At 37.4% G+C, this 19341-nt stretch overlaps 1 protein-coding gene across 2 annotated transcripts in view; it reads right to left on the bottom strand.

The window, feature by feature from the left end:
* The window catches only part of LOC133526809 (elongation factor-like GTPase 1), a 258647-nt gene extending 247924 nt beyond the window's left edge, over positions 1-10723 (bottom strand). The window contains exons 1-2 of one of the 2 annotated variants that reach the window (XM_061863601.1): positions 9829-10723; positions 7912-8151 (exon numbers count right to left, since the gene is read on the bottom strand). In XM_061863601.1, coding sequence (XP_061719585.1) covers positions 7912-8151; positions 9829-10176 — 588 coding nt within the window. In that variant the 5' untranslated portion in view covers positions 10177-10723. The remainder of the gene's footprint in view (positions 1-7911; positions 8152-9828) is intronic. The other variant, XM_061863602.1, reaches the window with a different exon arrangement.
* Between the last annotated feature and the right edge of the window lie 8618 nt (positions 10724-19341).

The raw sequence follows: 19341 nt of genomic DNA, 5'->3' as shown, positions 1-19341 counted from the left end.
ATTTATATCAATGTTCAGTTCTGATGATGGGTTTCATAAATAATCGAGGGAATTCCTGACATCTTATAATTTCTGGATTTTTATTTACATATCAAGCATTTTTATTAAAAAGTGACATTTGACGAAATGCAACAGCTGATGCTGGCCAAAATGGAACTCGCCAATTCGCGCGCGATATGTTTTATTTGTTTATTTTGTAGCAAGTAAAGTTCTTGAAGACATTTGTGTCATAAGGTCTAGTTCTGAGGATGGGTTCCATGAGAAATCGAAGAAATTCCTCAAATCTTATAGGCATACAATACATACAGTAATGTTTGGATTCTCGTCAACATATCAAGCATTTTTATTTAAACAAGTTAGTGATATTGACCAGAACGGAACTCTTCAACGGGCGCGATTCTTATTCTTTGTTAAGTTTGTAGCAAGCTAGGTTCTTAGGAAACATTTGTGTCAAGGTCCAGTTATGATGATGGATTCAATGAGGAATTGAGGATTTTAAATCGATTTGAATTCACAATTGGGAGGAATTGAGGATTTTCGTCAACATATCAAGTTTTTTTTATTTGAACAAGTGACATTTGTTGAAGTGAAACTGCTGATATTGAGCAAAATGGAACTCTTCAACGACAAGTATTTTACCTTAGGCGTGTTTTTTATTTTATTTCGTTTATAGCATGTAAGGCTTTTAAGGAACATTTGTGTCAAGGTCCAGTTCTGATGATAGGTTCTACGAGAAACCGAAGGAGCTTCTCATATTGTATAGGATAGGCATACATATAGTCATTTTAGGATTTTCATCAATATTACAAGCATTTTTACTCAATAAAGTGACATTTGTTGAAGTAGAATTGCTGATGAAGAACGGAACACCTCAACGACTTCCAGATTCTTTATTTTTATTACTCTTCTTTCTTTTTCATTATTCTTAGAACAGGTATTTCTACTAAGTGAACCGAACTGCTACTATTAAAAGTAGGTAGGTAGGTAGGTTAAATAGGTTTTTTTTTTTTTTCTTATAGGTTAAATAGGTTAAAACTGTAAGGATTATTATGTATAAGTAGTCTTTCTTTTAATTAAACATAGGTAAGTAATTCTATTTAAGTATAAGTGTCTTTAAAAAAAAAAACATCAATCGACTCTTATCTGTCACTAGTTCCAGTTTCAGAGTATAAAATCCGGGTACACAGCCACGGCCAGCCGGGTAGCCAGACAGTTCGAATACGGACAAGTTATTGTGAATAAAAAAAAATCTTATCGTCTTGCAAAAGTTATTGTCATAAATGTATAGGTTTCGAATAAATGAATATAAAGTTAAAATGCTGGTAAAAGTATTAGTTTTTATCATTAACCATTTTATATCCCAACAAAACTGTTACCCTTACAAAAATAAAATGCTTTCATTACCTAATGTAGGTTACGTTAGGTAATAAATAAATAAATAGGTAGGGACAATCTTACACAGATTGGCCCCAAACTAATCAAAGCTTGTACTATGGGTACTAGGCGACGTTAAACATACTTATTTAGGTAAATATATATCTACGTATATACATAGAAAACACGCATGCCTTAGGAACAAATATCTGTATTCATCACACAAAGAAATGCCCTTACGCGATTCAAACTCGGGACCATCGGCTTCATACTTCATAGGCAGGGTCACTACCCACTAGGCCAAACCGGTCGGCAAAAGGTAAAGATAATTAGGTAAAGACAATGAATAATTAAACGTATTATAAATTGACACCAATATCCATCAAATAGTATAATTAGGTATGCTAAGAGCGGGCTTCAGGCCATTACGTCGCACCTTTAGAATTAAACTAATTTGACTCAAAAAGTACGACTACTTTATATATGTAGTTTGGTAGAACAGTAAGAACTCACTATATGTGTCTCTTTTTCATGCGGTGAAATCCCCCCCACCCGGAAAGGGTAGCGACGCCCATTTTATCGACTCTCGAGTCGACTCCAATCTGATACTAATAGTAAGTAAGTACTTATTTAGTAAGCAAATTGTAGTAGTCATCCCTTCTTAGTAAAAGGAAAGTATTGTAAAGATACTACTTTTTAACCGACTTCAAAAACTTTCTGAACCAATGTTGAAAATAAGTTATCGTTTGAAAGTGGGTATATAGTTCCAAGATGGTCCTATTTTTGACAAAACCACGAGGAATTAAGGGAACTCCCCAAATCTTATAGGCGTTTTGTAGTTTCATCAACAGACCAGGCATTGCCATTCAAAAAAGTGCTATTTGAAGAAGTGGAACTTCTGATCAGGACCAGAAAATAACTCTTTAACGATGCGTATTTCACGCTAGACGATTTGTCTTCTTTGTTATGTTTGTAAAGAAGCTACTTGCTTAACGAGGTTTAAGGAATATTTGTGTAAAGGTCTAGCTTACATCATGGGTTCCATGAGGAATTGAGGCAACCTCTCAATTCTTGATGGAACGTAAAACTGTTTATTGACATAATTGTCGATAGGTATCCCATCTGCTCTAATTTACCCCACTTGACGGTACTTACATGAAAAAAACTTCTCTTAAAAATAGGAAACCGACTTCAAACATAGGTATTAGAAAACAATACAAAAACTGTTATTGTATTTTCAGAAACCATACGGAAATAATGAGGATGCATCGACATAAGAAGAATCGAACATGGGCAAGATAAAGTTCAAGAAAAAAGCAAATATAATGTGTACTTGTGTGTAGTCAAAGAAAGTTGAAAAATAAAGCATAATTAATGGCCATAGAATACAGAACCGATACACGAACATTAAGACTATTAAAAATAGACATATAGGTTGATCGTAATACTCGTACTAATGTATTTCTTTTGTTCAATTATATTATTGCATTAAAGTTAGATTCTCTAGATATATATTATTCATAGGTTCTGTATTCTATACGAATTGTTTCAGTGTAATTATTGTACTAAATACCGTTGACCGCCTGTCAACAGTATTTATTTCTACATTACTATCACAGAAGATTTTAGGCCCTACAGTAGTTTTTGAATTAGTATTTACTATGGACAAATATAGCGAAATGTGAGTTTTTACCTAAAATATCAATCTTTTGTGAACGTGGTGTAGAGTATATACCGCCTAAGACTGAAGTAGCTACGCGGGCAACGTTTTCAAAATAGAATCGTGTTCATGGTCGGCCCATGGTAAAAATAATTTGGTACCCGTAGACCCGCTAAATAAACCCCGTGGACCCACCAGGAGGACATATTGGAGAGACTAGAGATAATACACCGCTTTAAGGGCGGTCGCACTCGGCATTGACATCTGGCGTCTAGATGGCGGGTGGACCTCAGGGAATTTCAAAGAAATATTTATAAACATCCAATGACGTCCGGCTCGGACACCAGATCTTCAATCTCCTGATTCCTGTGGAGTCTCCAGGTTCCATCCTCTCCACGTGTGAGTCCTAGGATTTTTCGCGCTGCCAGACTCCGATGACTCAGGCACGTAGTCCAGATGGGTGAGGATCGTGCAGCCTGGAGGGCGTACTCTGAAGTTCCAAATGGCCGAAGACCGTCTAGACATCCTAGGTAGGTCCCGCTGGAGAGATGAAATGCAAAAAGACCTTAGCGAACTCGGCGCCGTCGACTAGATGGAAACGGTTTTGGACAGAGAAGCATGGCGGTCTTTGGTGTCGGAGGCCAAGATCCACTTCGGGTCGCTGCGCCATAGCAGTAAGTATTTATAAACATACTGTACCTTCTGTGTACCTAACCCAAAACGAGATATTTAAGAAAAAGTCCACCCGCCATTCTGACGTCAGGATTGCGGTTGGACCTATGAAATCTTGCATTATACCGCACTAAAAGTATGCAGTTATATGGTACAGTCGCCATCAGATATATCGGAGTGGCCGAGGTGCTCAAAGATCTCTAAACACGCACTCTAACCTCTTGACAGTAGAGGCATGTTCAGATATTCGTGGGTACCTTGGCCGCTCCGATATATATGATGGTGACTGTACCTTCAGTGTACCTCTGTAAATAGAAATAGAAACCGGTGTACCTCTCACCAAAACAAGCTAGGCTAAGCTCATGCACAATATAACTGCATACTTTTAGTGCGGTATAATGCAAGATTTCATAGGTCCACCCGCCATCCTGACGTCAAGTTGGCGGGTGGACCGTTTTGTAAAATATCTCGTTTTGGGTACACTGGTTTATATTAAAGGTACACTGAGGTACACAGAAGGTACAATATGTTTATAAATATTTCTTTGAAATTCGCTGAGGTCCACCGCCATCCTGACGCTTACCATATATCTAAGGACCGAACTTAGGGGCAATAACGATAGTGCTAGTTCAGTTGTGTCATTCACAAATTCGAGCCAATCGTGCTGTCTAACGCAACTAGATGCGATCAATCGCGTGCATAATGCGATCTCATCAACCAATCACGTTGTGGTACTTGTGGCGTTAGACTGCACGATTGGCTCAAACTCGTGTGCGTAACACCGCTGTACTGGCCCCATTCTTATTGCCCGTAAGGCCCGTCCTCAGATATATTATGTCAACGACACAGTCGCGATTTTAAAAAATCACATCGCTTCTGCTACCAAATTGTTGAGCATAACGTTTTCCTATTCGGATGTCGTGGCGATTTTTAATCGTACGTTCCACTGGCAGAACATTTTATATGAAGCTGTTCACACTCGTCCGACAACGATTTTGTGTCGGATACGACATAAAATGTTGTGCGTTTTGCCAGCCCTCCCAGCCCGGAAAAAAATCGTGTCGTGTCTCGCTCGCGTACGTGTGAATATAGCGCTGTTCACATTTTGTCGGATGTCTGAACGATTTCGCCCGCGCCGCCCGCGGCACCCCCTCACACACCCGCGCGTCGCTGCCGCGTCGTTGCGATCGCTTCTTAATTCAGCTATCAAATTCTGAAATATTCATAAGGTAAATCTTTCCCTGAGAATTGGGTGTACCCAATATCTCCTTTTTTTAACTGCCTCTAATCGTTTCTTTCGCAAATAATACAAAACCACAAACATTTCGTCGACGTTCATCTTGTACTAAGCCTCGCTACTCGAAAAATACACGCCAGCTGCGATCGTGCACGACAGACGACTAGTGGGAACAGTACCGCCGACACCCGATTGAAATCCGGATCCGACATCCGACATAGTGAGAACAGCGGCAACGACACACGATTAAAAATCGCCACGACATCCGACATAGTGGGAACGAGCTCTAAGCCGCACGCCCGCTCCATGCACACGCGCGACGTTGCGGACGCCCTATGCCCTAAACCTTACTTGAAAGTGTGAAGGTTACTCTGACAGCGGCTATATCAGCTATAATGTATTTATGACGCTTTGAGCATAGCTAGTTACGACGCCTTAAGGTATTCTTGGCGTTCAAAAGGTTAAGGGCGTTTGCTAGCTGGCGCGAGTGCACGGAGCGGGTGCACGTGCGCGGGTGCCTTTGTAGGTAAAATTCGTCGCACGCGTCCGCGCCAGCTAGCGTCGCCAGTTACTGTTTTTCGTTAACCCGCTTCAGCTAGCAAACTAATCGCAAATGGTCCGAGATTGGCGCAATAACCATGCATTCCCTTATCTGGATCTGGATGCACCTATTCACCAATGCTTGCTTTAAAGTAACTTGTCGACTCGTCCTGATAATGTTTGTGCGACCGTGAAGAAAATCTATGCCGTCACTTATTTTTCAATTTATATGAAATAAAGATGTTAAATGTATTCAAAAGTTTTTATTTAATAAAGTATGTATAAGTGCTCTGTGCATCCGCACCAGCTAGCGGTGCCCTTAGCAAACCAATCGCAAATGGTCCGAGATTGGCGCAATAACCATGCATTCTCTTATCTGGATCTGGATGCACCTATTCACCAATGCTTGCTTTAAATTAACTTGTCGACTCATCCTGCTAATATTTGTGCGACCGTGAAGAAAATGTATGCCGTCAGTTATTTTTCAATTTATATGAAATAAAGGTGTTAAATGTATTCAAAAGTTTTTATTTTATATGTATATATAATGGAACGAAATACAGCTACTATCTTAGCTTGGAAAGCAGTTAAGAGTCGCTGATGCTTTTAATGTATTCACTGCGTTAATTTTAGGTTTAAGATTCTTTATTCTCACTAAGAATTTGACAATTCACTTACATGAGAACTTAAAACTACACAATTTAATCCTGCTTCATATGGCAAACGAAGGAAACGTTGCTTTGAACCGCGACGCAATCTCAAATGTTTCACTTTTACACAATTTTCCTGCAGAGAGACAAAACAAGTATGTACATAGTACCTTTTTACGATTTATTTTATCGTAACATATAAACTTAGATTTATTTTCTTGCTGCTAATTATGGTACTCCAACTACTCCATAAATACATTTACTTACCTACTTATTGCTTAGGAATCTTATTTCATGTTTAATAATAAGTTTATATAACGTTTCTAGCGGGACATAACGCGAACTTTAAAAAATGTAATGCTTTTTCTACCTTTATCCCTCGAATATGTAAGAGCAAGAGAGATAAATAGACGAAACTTACTAGTTCAAGGTAACCACTCGTTTTATTGTCAAAGTTCCGAATTAAACAAACTTATTCTTCGGTGACGTTTTTTAGCGTTTTTAAGCGACTATACGGATCCAGCATTTGCCGCTCATTCGGTTCTCCTATTGCACGCAAGATGTCAGTACTAGAGAGGATTTGAAAAATCATAATTAAGTAGTTTAGTGCCATTTATTGAGCAGTAATAATTTAAAAAAATATATTAATTACTTTTTCATTATATTTCAGGCATGCAAAGTGATGTAAATGGTTACAAAAGTAACTCTATATGAATGACATTTTTTAGTTCCAGTTTACGCCGCAGCGCATGATCAAAATTATTAATATCATCTTCCCTGGACACTTTCGGTCTTTGGTGTCATATAAGTAATTAATGCTTAATTGAAGACCTTCCAAATAGGATATGACTCAATTGTATATACCAATAGTAAAAATTACTCAAACTGCTACCAAGGCTCCATCTAGTGCCAGGTAGAACAAACAAAGCGGCATTTACCACAATTAATTAACGAAAAAACTCGTTTTAATACCGCCCCTGCAAGCATTTGAGTGCAAGTATATATATATTAAAATACCTTATAAAAATGTCTTTTAAATGATATATATGGCTTGAGTATACAAGCAAGTTTCAGTGTTTAATAGTAGTATTTTTAATTCAAGCATATGTTATATCACCTAATTCCAGCCCTGTACGCACTTAAACGTAAGTAGTGGTAAACAGAAATCTAGAATTTCTCATATTCTTTCATACAAAACACCTAACAACCGGCTACGTAACAAGTACTTTGTAAAACAACAGTTTATAGTCGCCACTCTTTTTTTTAAATTGCTCAGTCCCTGCACGTTATCCAAAGTTGGTGTCATACAATAAAATAATGCTAAGAGTAAACCCTTTCAAACGAGATATGTCTCAACAGTATACATCCATGGGACAAATTGCCCATTCTCCTTTACAATACATTTGAGATTATAGTACATTACGATACAAGTGCGAAAAATAGCAAATTCGAAGAGTGGCGACCGAAGGTAGTGTTTTAAATCGACACGAGTTGCGAAGTACTTATTCGCACATGTTTGATACTACATTTTACAGTACATATAGCCCTTTGAATTTTGGACCATATCTAACACTTTTCTGGAATGCACTATTAGAATTACCATATTTATTTGATAGTTCGGAATCGGAAGAAAATACTTGTTTACTTAAATGTCTGTGCTTTTCATTTTATTACCAATAAAAGCATTTGATGTGAACATTCTCAGATAAGAAACTAATTAGATACCAAACATCATTTTTAAAATGTCAAGTTAATTTCAAACTAAATACTAAAATTACCTGTTTCTCAATCTTAGTTTCCTCATTACCCAACACTTCACTAGCAAACAGTTCTCCCATAACCGCATTAACTTGTTCCATGACCTGCGTGAGATGCACATATGCATCCAGCGGTGTCATCTGCATTTCTAGTATTAATCGGTCAATTTTGTTGAGCACAAGTACAGCCCGGATGTTTTCTGAATAAGCCTGCTTTAGCGCTAACCTTGTTTGCGGGCATACACCTTCTACTACGTCCACCTGGAAATTCAATTTATATAACTAAATTAAATGAATACTTGTGTAAAAAAAATTGTTAATACATTTTCTCTTTGCTCAGTGATTGGACCTACTCACTACAACATATTCACGAATGACCTGCCTACCTCTGAGCAGGTGACTGTTACTACTTATGCAGATGACATAGCTTACCTCTCCTGCCACAAATCTCTTGAAATATCTAGTATGCAGCTACAGCTTGTACTGGACAATACTTATAACTGGTTAACACAATAACACAAGTCAAACCACATCACCTTTAGCCTAAGAAGAGGAGATTGCCCTCCAGTCAAACTTGGAATGCCACATTGCGAGTGTATCAAGTACCTAGGATTTCATCTAATAGGCGCCTTACATGGAAAACTCACATAAAACACAAACGGAATGAAATTATATTAAAATACAAAAATCTTCATTGGCTATTGGGACGAAACTCTACCCTCTCAGTGGATAATAAATTACTCCTATACAATGCAATCATTAAGCCTATCTGGACATATGGGATCCAGCTATGGGGAACTGCTAGTGATAGTAACATAATGTGTCTTCAAAGAGCACAGAACGCCATCCTTCGAGTGATTGCCAACGCACCGTGGTTCACCCAAAACCATGAAATACATGATTATCTCAATATGACCACCATAAAGGAAGAGATCAAAAAATTCACAAACAATTATATTGAGCGCCTAGCAAGCCACCCTAACCCACTGGCTTCAAAATTACTGGATAAGACAAAAAATGTACATAGACTTAAAAGGAAGCACATTGTGCAAAATTAATGTTTGGTTAAATGAGTCGATGGTCTCCAAAACCCCAATGTCAATTCCTACATACATCAAAACTGATTATAGTTGTTACCGACTGATGGCAGTTCCAAACAGAAAAAAAATAAAAAAATACATTTTCTTTTTATTTATTTATATTGCATTGACATGTCCAGTCATGACTGGTCAGGCCTAGTGGGTAGTGACCCTGCCTATGAAGCCAATGGTCCTGGTTTCAAATCCCAGTAGGGGCATTTATTTGTGTGATAAACAAAGATATTTTTCCTGAGTCATGGGTGTTTTCGATGTATATAAGTAAGTATTTATCTATATAACTATGTGTTTATCGTACTGGAGTTAGGTTGATCTGTGAAAGAAGTACCCTGATATTTATTATTTAAATATTATTACTATCCAGTACCGGAGTCAGTGGAAGAAAATATTTTTACACCCCAGCAGGGGGTAACAGGATGGAAAGAAGAGACAGACTGTGTACAAACCTGAACTTCATTAGTTCTAATAGGATTTTAGACTTTGTCAATAATGTTATAAATGTGTTAATACATAAGATTAAAAGTCTTTAAGATTGGGAATACTGAGTTAACATTTATTCCATTCTGCCTTCAATTAAATTCTTTTATTATTTGTTTTATATGTGGTGTAATAAAGAATATTTACTTACTTACTTGACTTAACAAGTTCGCTGACAGTATGTCAACAGACAGTTGGTTGCTCAACAATGCTTAACTGCATTACTGTTAGCAAAAGTGTTAAGCAATATTGATATGCAAGATGACAAATAGTTTCAACTGTATTTCACAAATAAGTCATACATAGTACTACAGGAACCAATAAATTTCTAATGTTTTGTTTTTATAATTACAATTTTACTTACAACAACAATAGCTCCATCACAAAGTCTCACAGCTGTGGACACTTCACTAGAGAAATCGACGTGTCCAGGTGAATCTATGAGGTTCACAAGGTATTCTTGCTTCTGCACGGCGTGATACAAGGCAATACTGCTACTTTTCATGGTTATACCACGTTCCTGTTCATCAGGCCGGCTGTCCATGTAGCGCAGCTTCCCCGACATTCTCTGCGATATGATACCATTGCTGGATATCAAGGAGTCCGCCAAAGTAGTTTTCCCATGATCCACGTGCGCCACGATGCAAATATTTCGAATATTCACAGGTGTATTTTGAAGTTCTAAAAGTTTCGATCCGTCTACCAACCGCATGTTGCAGATATTAGTCAAGACTGGTCACAGTATTGTTCAAATTGTTGTCATACACTGACACTGTTATTTTTAAGTGAGAATTATATCGATAACGAGTTAAATGTAAGATAAAATTGCACAATGTTGACCAAGGACTGAAACATTCACGCGCATTTGAGTTGCCAAATCTGACATTGACACTGACAGTGACGTTTCCGTTTAGAAACGTTCCATGAAAAGGGCTCCTCCTTCATATCCGCTTGAGGGGCTAACGCAAAGAGTAAAGTAAGTATATATAGCCGCGCAAACAATTTTGTCAGAAGAAAAAGGCGTGAAATTCAATTTTTCTATGGGAAGGCAACCCTTCGCGCCTATATTTTTTAAGATTGCTGCGTTTTTCTACTGATGGAAATGGCTTGACAAACTATAGGTATCGAACCGCAAACATCGACGAACAAGATGTGCCTGTTTGCCTCTTTATCACTCTTACCATTTGAGCGACAAATATTTTCAAATATCCCAGTTAAACTGTAACCTTTTTCCAACATTGCGGAAGTCCCGTCAGAGAGATAAAAATTATTGTCACACTTGCTCGAAAAAGATCTTATTTCATGCAGGTGTACTGAAGGACAAAGGCCTATTTGGTTCCCGTAGGAGTAATGGATTGTGAAAAAGAAGCTATAAATCCCTAGGGAGTTATAACTTTTTCTTTTTAATTATGTCACTTATTCAAACAAACCAAGTAGCATAAATGAGTTTTACTTTTAAAATACTTACAATTTATAATTTAATATTTTTGTTTATGTTTAAAATTATTTAATTTGATTAATTTAACAGCCCTTTTAAATATTTGTACATAATTTTCAATCGTGGCTGAATGCCGAATAGGTCTGTGATTTCGCTTAAAATTTAGTTTTTTCTTCGCAAGTGTGATGAAAAATATTGTGTGTAACTCCGGGGGTAAGAATATTGCATACTCGGGTCTTTAATTCCCTCCAACCCGCGGCTGTCGGGAATTACCGCCCTCGTATCCGAAATTTAACTTACCCCCCTCGTTGCACAATGTACTAATATAGATACCTACGGTAACACATGGTAGTTACTAGCATGAAAGCTTGCTACTTGAGGAAATGCTAACTACTAGCATGTATTTAAACCTTGCTACTTTTAAGAATGCTTTTTAATGGCAAATAGCAAATTTAAATAAAAATCACGCTTATTAGCACGCTATTGCAGAGCATGTGTACCATACACAAAGAGTAAAGTAAGCATACATTACGGTAATATCAGCATTATTAAAGCATAGTGACTAGGATGACAGCGTAAGCTTAAGGGAATGGTAGGTCTGTGTGTTAGTGTCGCAGAGGACCTTACTAAAAGGTTAAAAAATATTTGTGCAGTGAGTTTCTTGTAACACTATAGTTGTGTGTCTTTGTGTATTGTATGCAAGGGTTTAATGAGCTATTGCAGAAGTTTCCAGCTCTACAAACTGTTCAGTTCAAAACTAAAAGTAATTGTGATCGCCCTATGGGGTCCTCGAGTTCAACTTACGTCGCTCATTTTTTCAAGTTGTCTCCTTCCGGAACTTCCGGAAGCCTCGTGAATCGTGAACAAAGCCGTTGATGGATTGAACGGTAGCCACATAAGTCACCCGCGATAGAGCTCACGTTAGGGAAGCTTCAAGAGTCAACCCTTAAGTACCTACTTTAAGTGTAAAAGAAAAATTCTGAAATTTGATCATACAAATCTGTTGTTGGGTCGCAGTCCAGTCGGGCAGTCGTTAGTGGTGTACGTACGGTGTTCTCGTATAGTAGGAAGGGTAAGGCGGTCTTTACATTGGATGCGACTCCAACGGGACATCGCTGCATACGCGCATATGCTCTCACGCTCATCCACGGGTGCGACTTGCGAATTCGCATCAGTGTGATAATTGCGTAAACTTTGTAAATGGTATTAGGTATCTTAAGTTTATTAATTTTAGTTTTTTAACGCTGAACAATCTTTGTATTACCAATCTTTATTAATTAATTTTAAAAATTGATACTGTCTACGCCGCTCCACTAAAGTGAAAAGAATCTTGAAATCTTTTATTGGGTAAGATTCGTAAAAATTAATTGCTTCATTTCAACCAACGGCTAAGGTTAAGTAGAAATGTAGCTAGTAGTTTATATTTAAAATAAAACAAACATAGAAGATATATAATTATGATAATATTGAGAATGTTATTTCCAATTTGTAAACCGTTATAAATTTTATAAAAGCTTCGTAAAATTTATTTAGAAACAAAAGGGCGCTCTGTAATTTACTTGTAAATTTAAATAACGAAATACGAGAAAGCCTTCAAATAATAAAACTAGCCAACTATGTTACTAGTTATGTAAGTTGAGCCACTCTGTCTGCGGACTTTAATTAAAAACTGTTTTTCTTAATTATGCTTTCGCCCTAGTTTATGACTTTCCTTTGGAACGTTGTAAGTATTCATAGGATCGAGCAATTAAGGCAAGCTACTTGGAAATTTATGATGAGTTTCGGGACTAAAGTGAATCTAGAGTTCCAAAGCATTTTATAATGTAGAGTCAGACCAAGATAAGTTGGCAGCGATATTGATAGCCCAGCCTGTGCAAGTGTTAAGTAAACGTAATAATTTCATAGATGTTTGACGTTTAAAAAGACACTTGCACTGTCAGGGCTGTCAAAATCACTGCCAACTTATCTTGGTATGACTTTAGGTATGAAGCCTGTGATTTAAATATCTAGATCTAGGGGCGTAACTTCACGCTTTAAAAATTATATTCGACCCAGGTCGTACATTTAATCTCCCGTTGCCAATTTATAACGGAGAGCGTGAGAAATTCTAAGTTCGTCGACGACGGAATGCTTAATAGTAAAGTTTAGCATGGTTGTTTAGCGTTCTCTTTGTTTCTAGCAAAAATGTAGGTGCCCAAAAAGATCATCAGTTATGAGGAAATACCGACAAATCAGACAGAAGTATGACTTTACTTACTTCGTCATTATATGAATGTTTCCTTGAATCACTTTCGTGTACAACTTTTAGAAAAAAAATACTGTACATTTTCTCAACCAAAAACTATAGCATATTCCTCAAATCAGTTTAGAAAAGCTAGGCGGCTAAAACAACAAAGTGGACACAAACTACTCCAAACATACTCGTAATAGTGTTAATAAGGTGGAATTAGCGTTCTTTTTGCTACTTTAAATTGTCTGCCCATCTGTTTCGCTTGAGCTTCCTCTAAAATATAATTGTTGTGACAAGCCTGAAACTGGTTCAGAATCACCGCTTAAAAAGACAGATGGAGTATTACGGCACCGCACATTTCGCTTCCTTATACCCAACTTTACTGCACTAGTGCGGGGACTTGGCTGTAGCTCTAACTTACTGAGTGTAGACGAGTTGATAGTTCTAGTAAACCAATGTAAGGGTGCCTTTTCACTGTGACTGAAACAAGCGGAGCGGAGATGAGAGGAATCAACTAATAGCATTGGTTGTAATATAGCGGAGCAGAGAAGAGATGTAATATTTAGATGACAAGCAATACTAATGGTTTCATCTCCGCTCCTAAGTGTCTTGCTTCTTAGGGTTATGTGTACAATCATGTCTGAAAATATCAATACGAACAAAGTCCCAAAAGATTGTATACATGACCTTAGTGTCCTAAGGTGTATACATATTTTTGGCACTTTATCGTCCGTATTTATATTTTCAGACATGACCGTACACTCAGGGACTTTGGAGGTTCCTCACTTTTCGATTCTATGTAGTGGCACTAAGGTTCAAAAGTGACAATCCTTCAAATTCTATGTCTGATTCATATTTACCTCGAGAGGAAAGAAACGGGGTCAGTCGTGTGTCCGATTATTTAAGAAAATAGGCGAAAATTGGTCCCTTGAAATACTAGCCAAGATGATAATCGTTGATACAAAATGCCAATCAAATCTAACTCTACGTCCGTGAGGTAACTAAACTCAAATCATGAATGGAAATAGCCGCGTCACTACCCATATAGGTACTTACTAAACTCTTTGCGCGTCACTTTTTGTAGCATCTGTCATTCCGATTTTCCGATAAATTTATTCTTTTTTTGGCATTTGTCAACTTTTTTTTTTATACATGACGGTGGCAAGTAAGCATACGGCCCGCCTGATGGTAAGCAGTCACCGTAGCCTATGGACGCCTGCAACTCCAGAGGTGTTACATGCGCGTTGCAGACCCTTTAAAAATCTGTACACTCCTTTTTTGAAGAACCTCGTACTGTAGACCCTCGGGAAAACCTCGGCAGGTACGATTGTCATCTTGGCGAGGCACCCTATGGGTCCCGTTGGCGGCTGTGTTGAGGGAATAAACTCGTAGAGGTTCTTTCACGAGATTTGCCTAGAAGCGGTCTACTTTATCAGTAGACTCTCAGGTAAGGCATATGAGAAAATGGATGAATACCTATTATATCTGGCGCTCGACTAGTGAGATGTGTTAAAAGACCACTATGGATATGATCGTCGTTCTTGTCTAGGTACGTGACAGTGCGTGACAGTTCTTGTCTGATTGAAAGCGGATAAAACATAGATAAAACGTTGTCCTTCACCTTCTATCCCGTGGTATTAAAAAGTGACGATTATTTTATCACGTGGAAGCCATCCATAATACGTGTGCAGTACTTACTCGGTTAGCAATAGTAATGTAGTCTGCAGTAATGTCCCACATCGCCACCGCCGGTTTCCGCTTTTGCAGAGTTGCAGTTTGCCTCCTAAAGCTTTATTGCGGAAAATGGAACTATATTATTCTAGACCGATCTTTATTAAACGAATATAGATGTACAGTCACGTCTGAAAATATCGATACGAAAAAAGCGCCAAAAATATGTATAGTGTATAAGTCAAGTTAAGCTTAATATTACACCATTATGAACCACTTAATAAAAAAACGAAAATATGCTTTGGAACTGAGAAAAGTCGTTTTATATTTAATAACAAGTAAAGTATGTTTCTCTTACCCCACCTGACCTTACACAACTTTATTGCCCATGCATTAGGGTAGTGTATACATATTTTTGGTTTATTCAAGGAAAACAAATCCAAATATACAATAAATGCGTGAAAACACGTATCACTTTATTGGTCTTCTTTGGACACGGGGCATTTAAGTAGGTACTATTGCAATATTCTGTACCTATATAAATTATACCTATAAACGTATACTCCTGGTAAATTAAAATACAAAGTCTAAGATTATTTTAAAGAATGGTCGACTGGTCAAAACCGGGAGAAATGCAAAAAGCGGGGGGAGGCTTGCCCAGCAGTGGGACCCAGGTTCTCAATAATAAAAGAAATAGAATTTCCCGATTAGGTAACTTTGCCGCTTAAACATCACAGGCGCTTGTGTTGGGATTGGATATTTTTTTTTCCGTAAGTATAGTGATCTTTATTAAAGTAAGATACAATTATACATAAACAGGAGACGGTAAAGAGTATTTAAAAAAGGCTGCTGCCTTCAGTAGTGATATGAAGAGGTAGTAGAAGATAAGGGTCTTGGTGGACTTTCATTATATGATTCCTGCACCATCTTCGCACTCAAAAGTTTTAATGTGTCGTCTTGTGCCTCTGACTCTTATGGAGACAGCTCTAATTACAGAAATTTGAACTTTAACTTTCAGCCAGAAAATAATTTGTGAATACGCTTTTCCCCATTTATCATTTAACTTTATGCTTGATATTTAACACATATCAGTGAAAGAATAAGGATCAAAGTTAAATGGCGTTCTAAAAGTTATAAACGTGTGCAGAAAGATAGCAGTAAATGTGCTGTTGCTACAAAATTTTCTATGAATTTGAACAGTAGGTAAATATTTTGGGTTTATTTTTTTTAAACACATCCAAGTTGTTTCGCCACTTCTCTTCGTGTTTTCTTGAAAAACCTTACAACTTGAAAACACAACAAAGAAACTTTGGTAAGCGCCGAAAAATGATCAACTTTCAATTCATCAAATCAACCCATATTCACGTAGGTAGTCGAAGCTTCGTTCTTACATTTCTCAGAAACCTTATAAATATTACGTAGCGGTTGCCTTTTACTCCCGTATATAATATCTATAACAAAGATAATAAATTGGTAGGTTTAAATTTACTTTAAGAATGCCTTGTCTATGTTGTCTATAAAATCATAGAACTCTAGACTAATAAAATGTAATCCCTACGAATATAGAATATTGTGGTAGAGTTCGACCAAGCTAAGTTGGCAGCGATTTTGATAGCCTTGCACAGCCTGACAAGGCTTATTTAAACATCATCATTTTATAGAAGTTTGACGTTTAAAATAACACCTCTAGAGCATTCTGGAATAAATTTCGCCTTTTGTAAAACTTACTCTGTGCAATAAAGTAAAAAAAAAATACAAATGTGAAAGTAACTCATATCTGTATGTCACCTCATGTTACCTCTTCATGCTTCAACCGCTGAACCGATTTAGATAAAATTAGTTGAAGATAGTTTGAGACCCGACGAAGGACATAGGATGGTTTTTATAAATAATCATCATCGTCTTTCTACGCAGACGAAGTTACGGGCATAAGCTAGTTCTAAATAAATAGATACTGTATAATAAAACGCCTAATTGGCAGTGTTTACCAAATTTACTGGTAGATGTCGCTGTTACATCTATCAAAAATCCTACATCTCGCCAACGTTAGTTCATTGTAGCATACGAAAGATATTAGAATAATGTTTGTATTGAGAGAGAAGATTTGTGTGGAGTTTAGTTTGTTTAGAGAAAATATACGACAGTTTATATTTAAACTCTGTGTTTGTTTCTTGCCATCCCTTCGAAACCAGAGTACAAACATGTACAAGGTACTGATACTGAAACTCAAAATGATATCTGAAATTGATAATCCTTATGTTAATAAAACATTTATATTTGACTGCGCGATACATGACAGATTAAAATTTGACCGATTATTCTAAAACCTCGTTGTTCGCAGATACGTTTTTTAAAATGCGAAATGCTACCTTAAATCGTTCTTTCAAGTCTCCTTTGGTAGGGCTTAATTAAAAACATATTGAAGAAATATATTTTTACCGTATTTTAATCAATGAAATGTTAAATTTGTAAATGAATTAGTGTGCTTAACTTGAAAAACAGTCTACAAAAATTTTACTTGACAATCCATATTAAAAAAATCTGCCAAGAGCATGTCGGCCCATGCTCAGTGTAGGGTTTCGTAGTTGTCAGAACAGGCCAAACGTAAACGGGGGCTATGAATAAGTAAGAATCGTGTAGGGACATTACAAGCATAAGGGAATACCTTTACATCGCTTTGTACGTCTTTTTACTAAGAAAAGATTTTTGAAATAACTCAAAAACGGCTAGACCGATCAAGTTCGCTATAGTTTTCATTGAAAGTATTTACTAAGCTTTTGTTTCATTTTTCTTTTGGAGCACTTATTTCCGAAAATATTAACTTTATCAAATAACGCTTCTTGCCGACCCTTATTCGTTTTGAAAGATCTTTCAACGATACCCCAGACTTTTGGGTCAAAGGAAAATAAATCAAAAAGGGTCATTTTGTATGGGAGGTACCCTAAAAATTTTGATGAAATGATTTTTATTTTATCGTTCTGTTGCCATGCACCATTTATGTATCCATGCCAAATTGCAGCTTTCTAGCACTAACGATCACGGAGGAAAGCCGCGGACAGACAGACAGACGGACATGGCGAAACTATTAGGATTTCTAGCTGACTACGAAACCCTAATGAACTGTTTTAGTGACCATCATTCGAGGCGAGAATAGGATATCAAATAAAGTACCATCAATTTTACACCTCCATCCATATCTCTCTAGTTAATTAGCTTAGCAAACTCCAAACTGCTGAGTTGCCTTCGAGCTGGAACTACGGATTTCCGAATGAGGAATTTGATCCGAATTCATGTGAATACTCGTAAAGCTCTGTGTTCATTATCTGCATGTATATAAGGTACAATTAAGGTGTAGAACTTGGGAACAAATCAAAATATTTTATTAAATAATTTGTGTTTTAAGGCTTTAAGTAGTCATACCATAATTAATAAATTATAAACTGAAATAGATGTAATACACCAAAGAAAAAGTGAGCAAGTCCACCGGTGGCGGAGGCCGAAATCGACCTACGCCTTCAGCATGTACACCGCGGGCCAGCGGTGACAGCATGGTTCCATTTTTATCACTTGTCACGATGCCCGTCACTTTTGCGCTTACATACTTGTTAGAACGTGACAGGCATGGTGACAAATGCTGACAGGAGAATATATCGTCAGTCGTCGCCTCCCGGGTGATACTTTGTCAGATGATCCTGTTTAAAAAAAAACCGTCAGCCGGTTGTATCGCGGTGGAAAGACCTGCTATTCACATGAACATGTAAAAAATACGCGCCTTACCACTTTATGTCCGCAAAGTATGCGTAAAGTGTAAATTACGTAATCCGTTTATTTTAAACGCCTGATGGAATGCTACATGCAGAGTTTCATGATTTTTTGTTATACTAGCATACAAAGGAAAACCGCTTATTTTGTACATGCTCGTGGGACCAGCTGACGTTCTTACCACCGCGATACAACAGGCTGTCGATTTTTAATTAACAATAGTAACTGACCTATCATCTGACAAAGTATTAAATGAGAGGCGATGACAATTTTTTTTTACGTGCTTCGGCGGCTGCCATTCTTAAACCCACCAACGGAATGGCAGTTGACGTCCATGAGGGTTCATAATACATAGCCGTTAACTACTATACGAGTTTTCGCCCAGAAGGCGATTGGTCATGGAAATCTGTTACTGGCTCGCGGTCTAATACCTACGTTACGCGGAGACCACCCGGCCACGGCGGTATCTTTAGCCTTTCAAAAATAGCGTATTCTGTTATCTTTTGAAAGGTTAGGCGCTTTTGACTGGACTTGGTCACTTTTTCTTTGGTGTATGACATCTATTTCAGTTTATAAATAAGATCGATATTTTGATCCAACATTATTTGTTTTGACAACATTGTTTTGTCTCCGTAGCCTTCTTAGTTTTATACATCTTTTACTTACTTTTAGTTTAGTAACATGATGCGGTCTTCTTCGTATGTTCGTCCAAAGCTGCGATGCGCGACGAGTCGCGTCTACACACAAAAATCCGTACGGAGTTCGGTACGGCATAC

Source organism: Cydia pomonella, chromosome 17, assembly GCF_033807575.1.
Source record: "Cydia pomonella isolate Wapato2018A chromosome 17, ilCydPomo1, whole genome shotgun sequence".
Lineage (NCBI taxonomy): Eukaryota > Metazoa > Arthropoda > Insecta > Lepidoptera > Tortricidae > Cydia > Cydia pomonella.
This window is presented reverse-complemented; position numbering and strand designations above follow the sequence as displayed.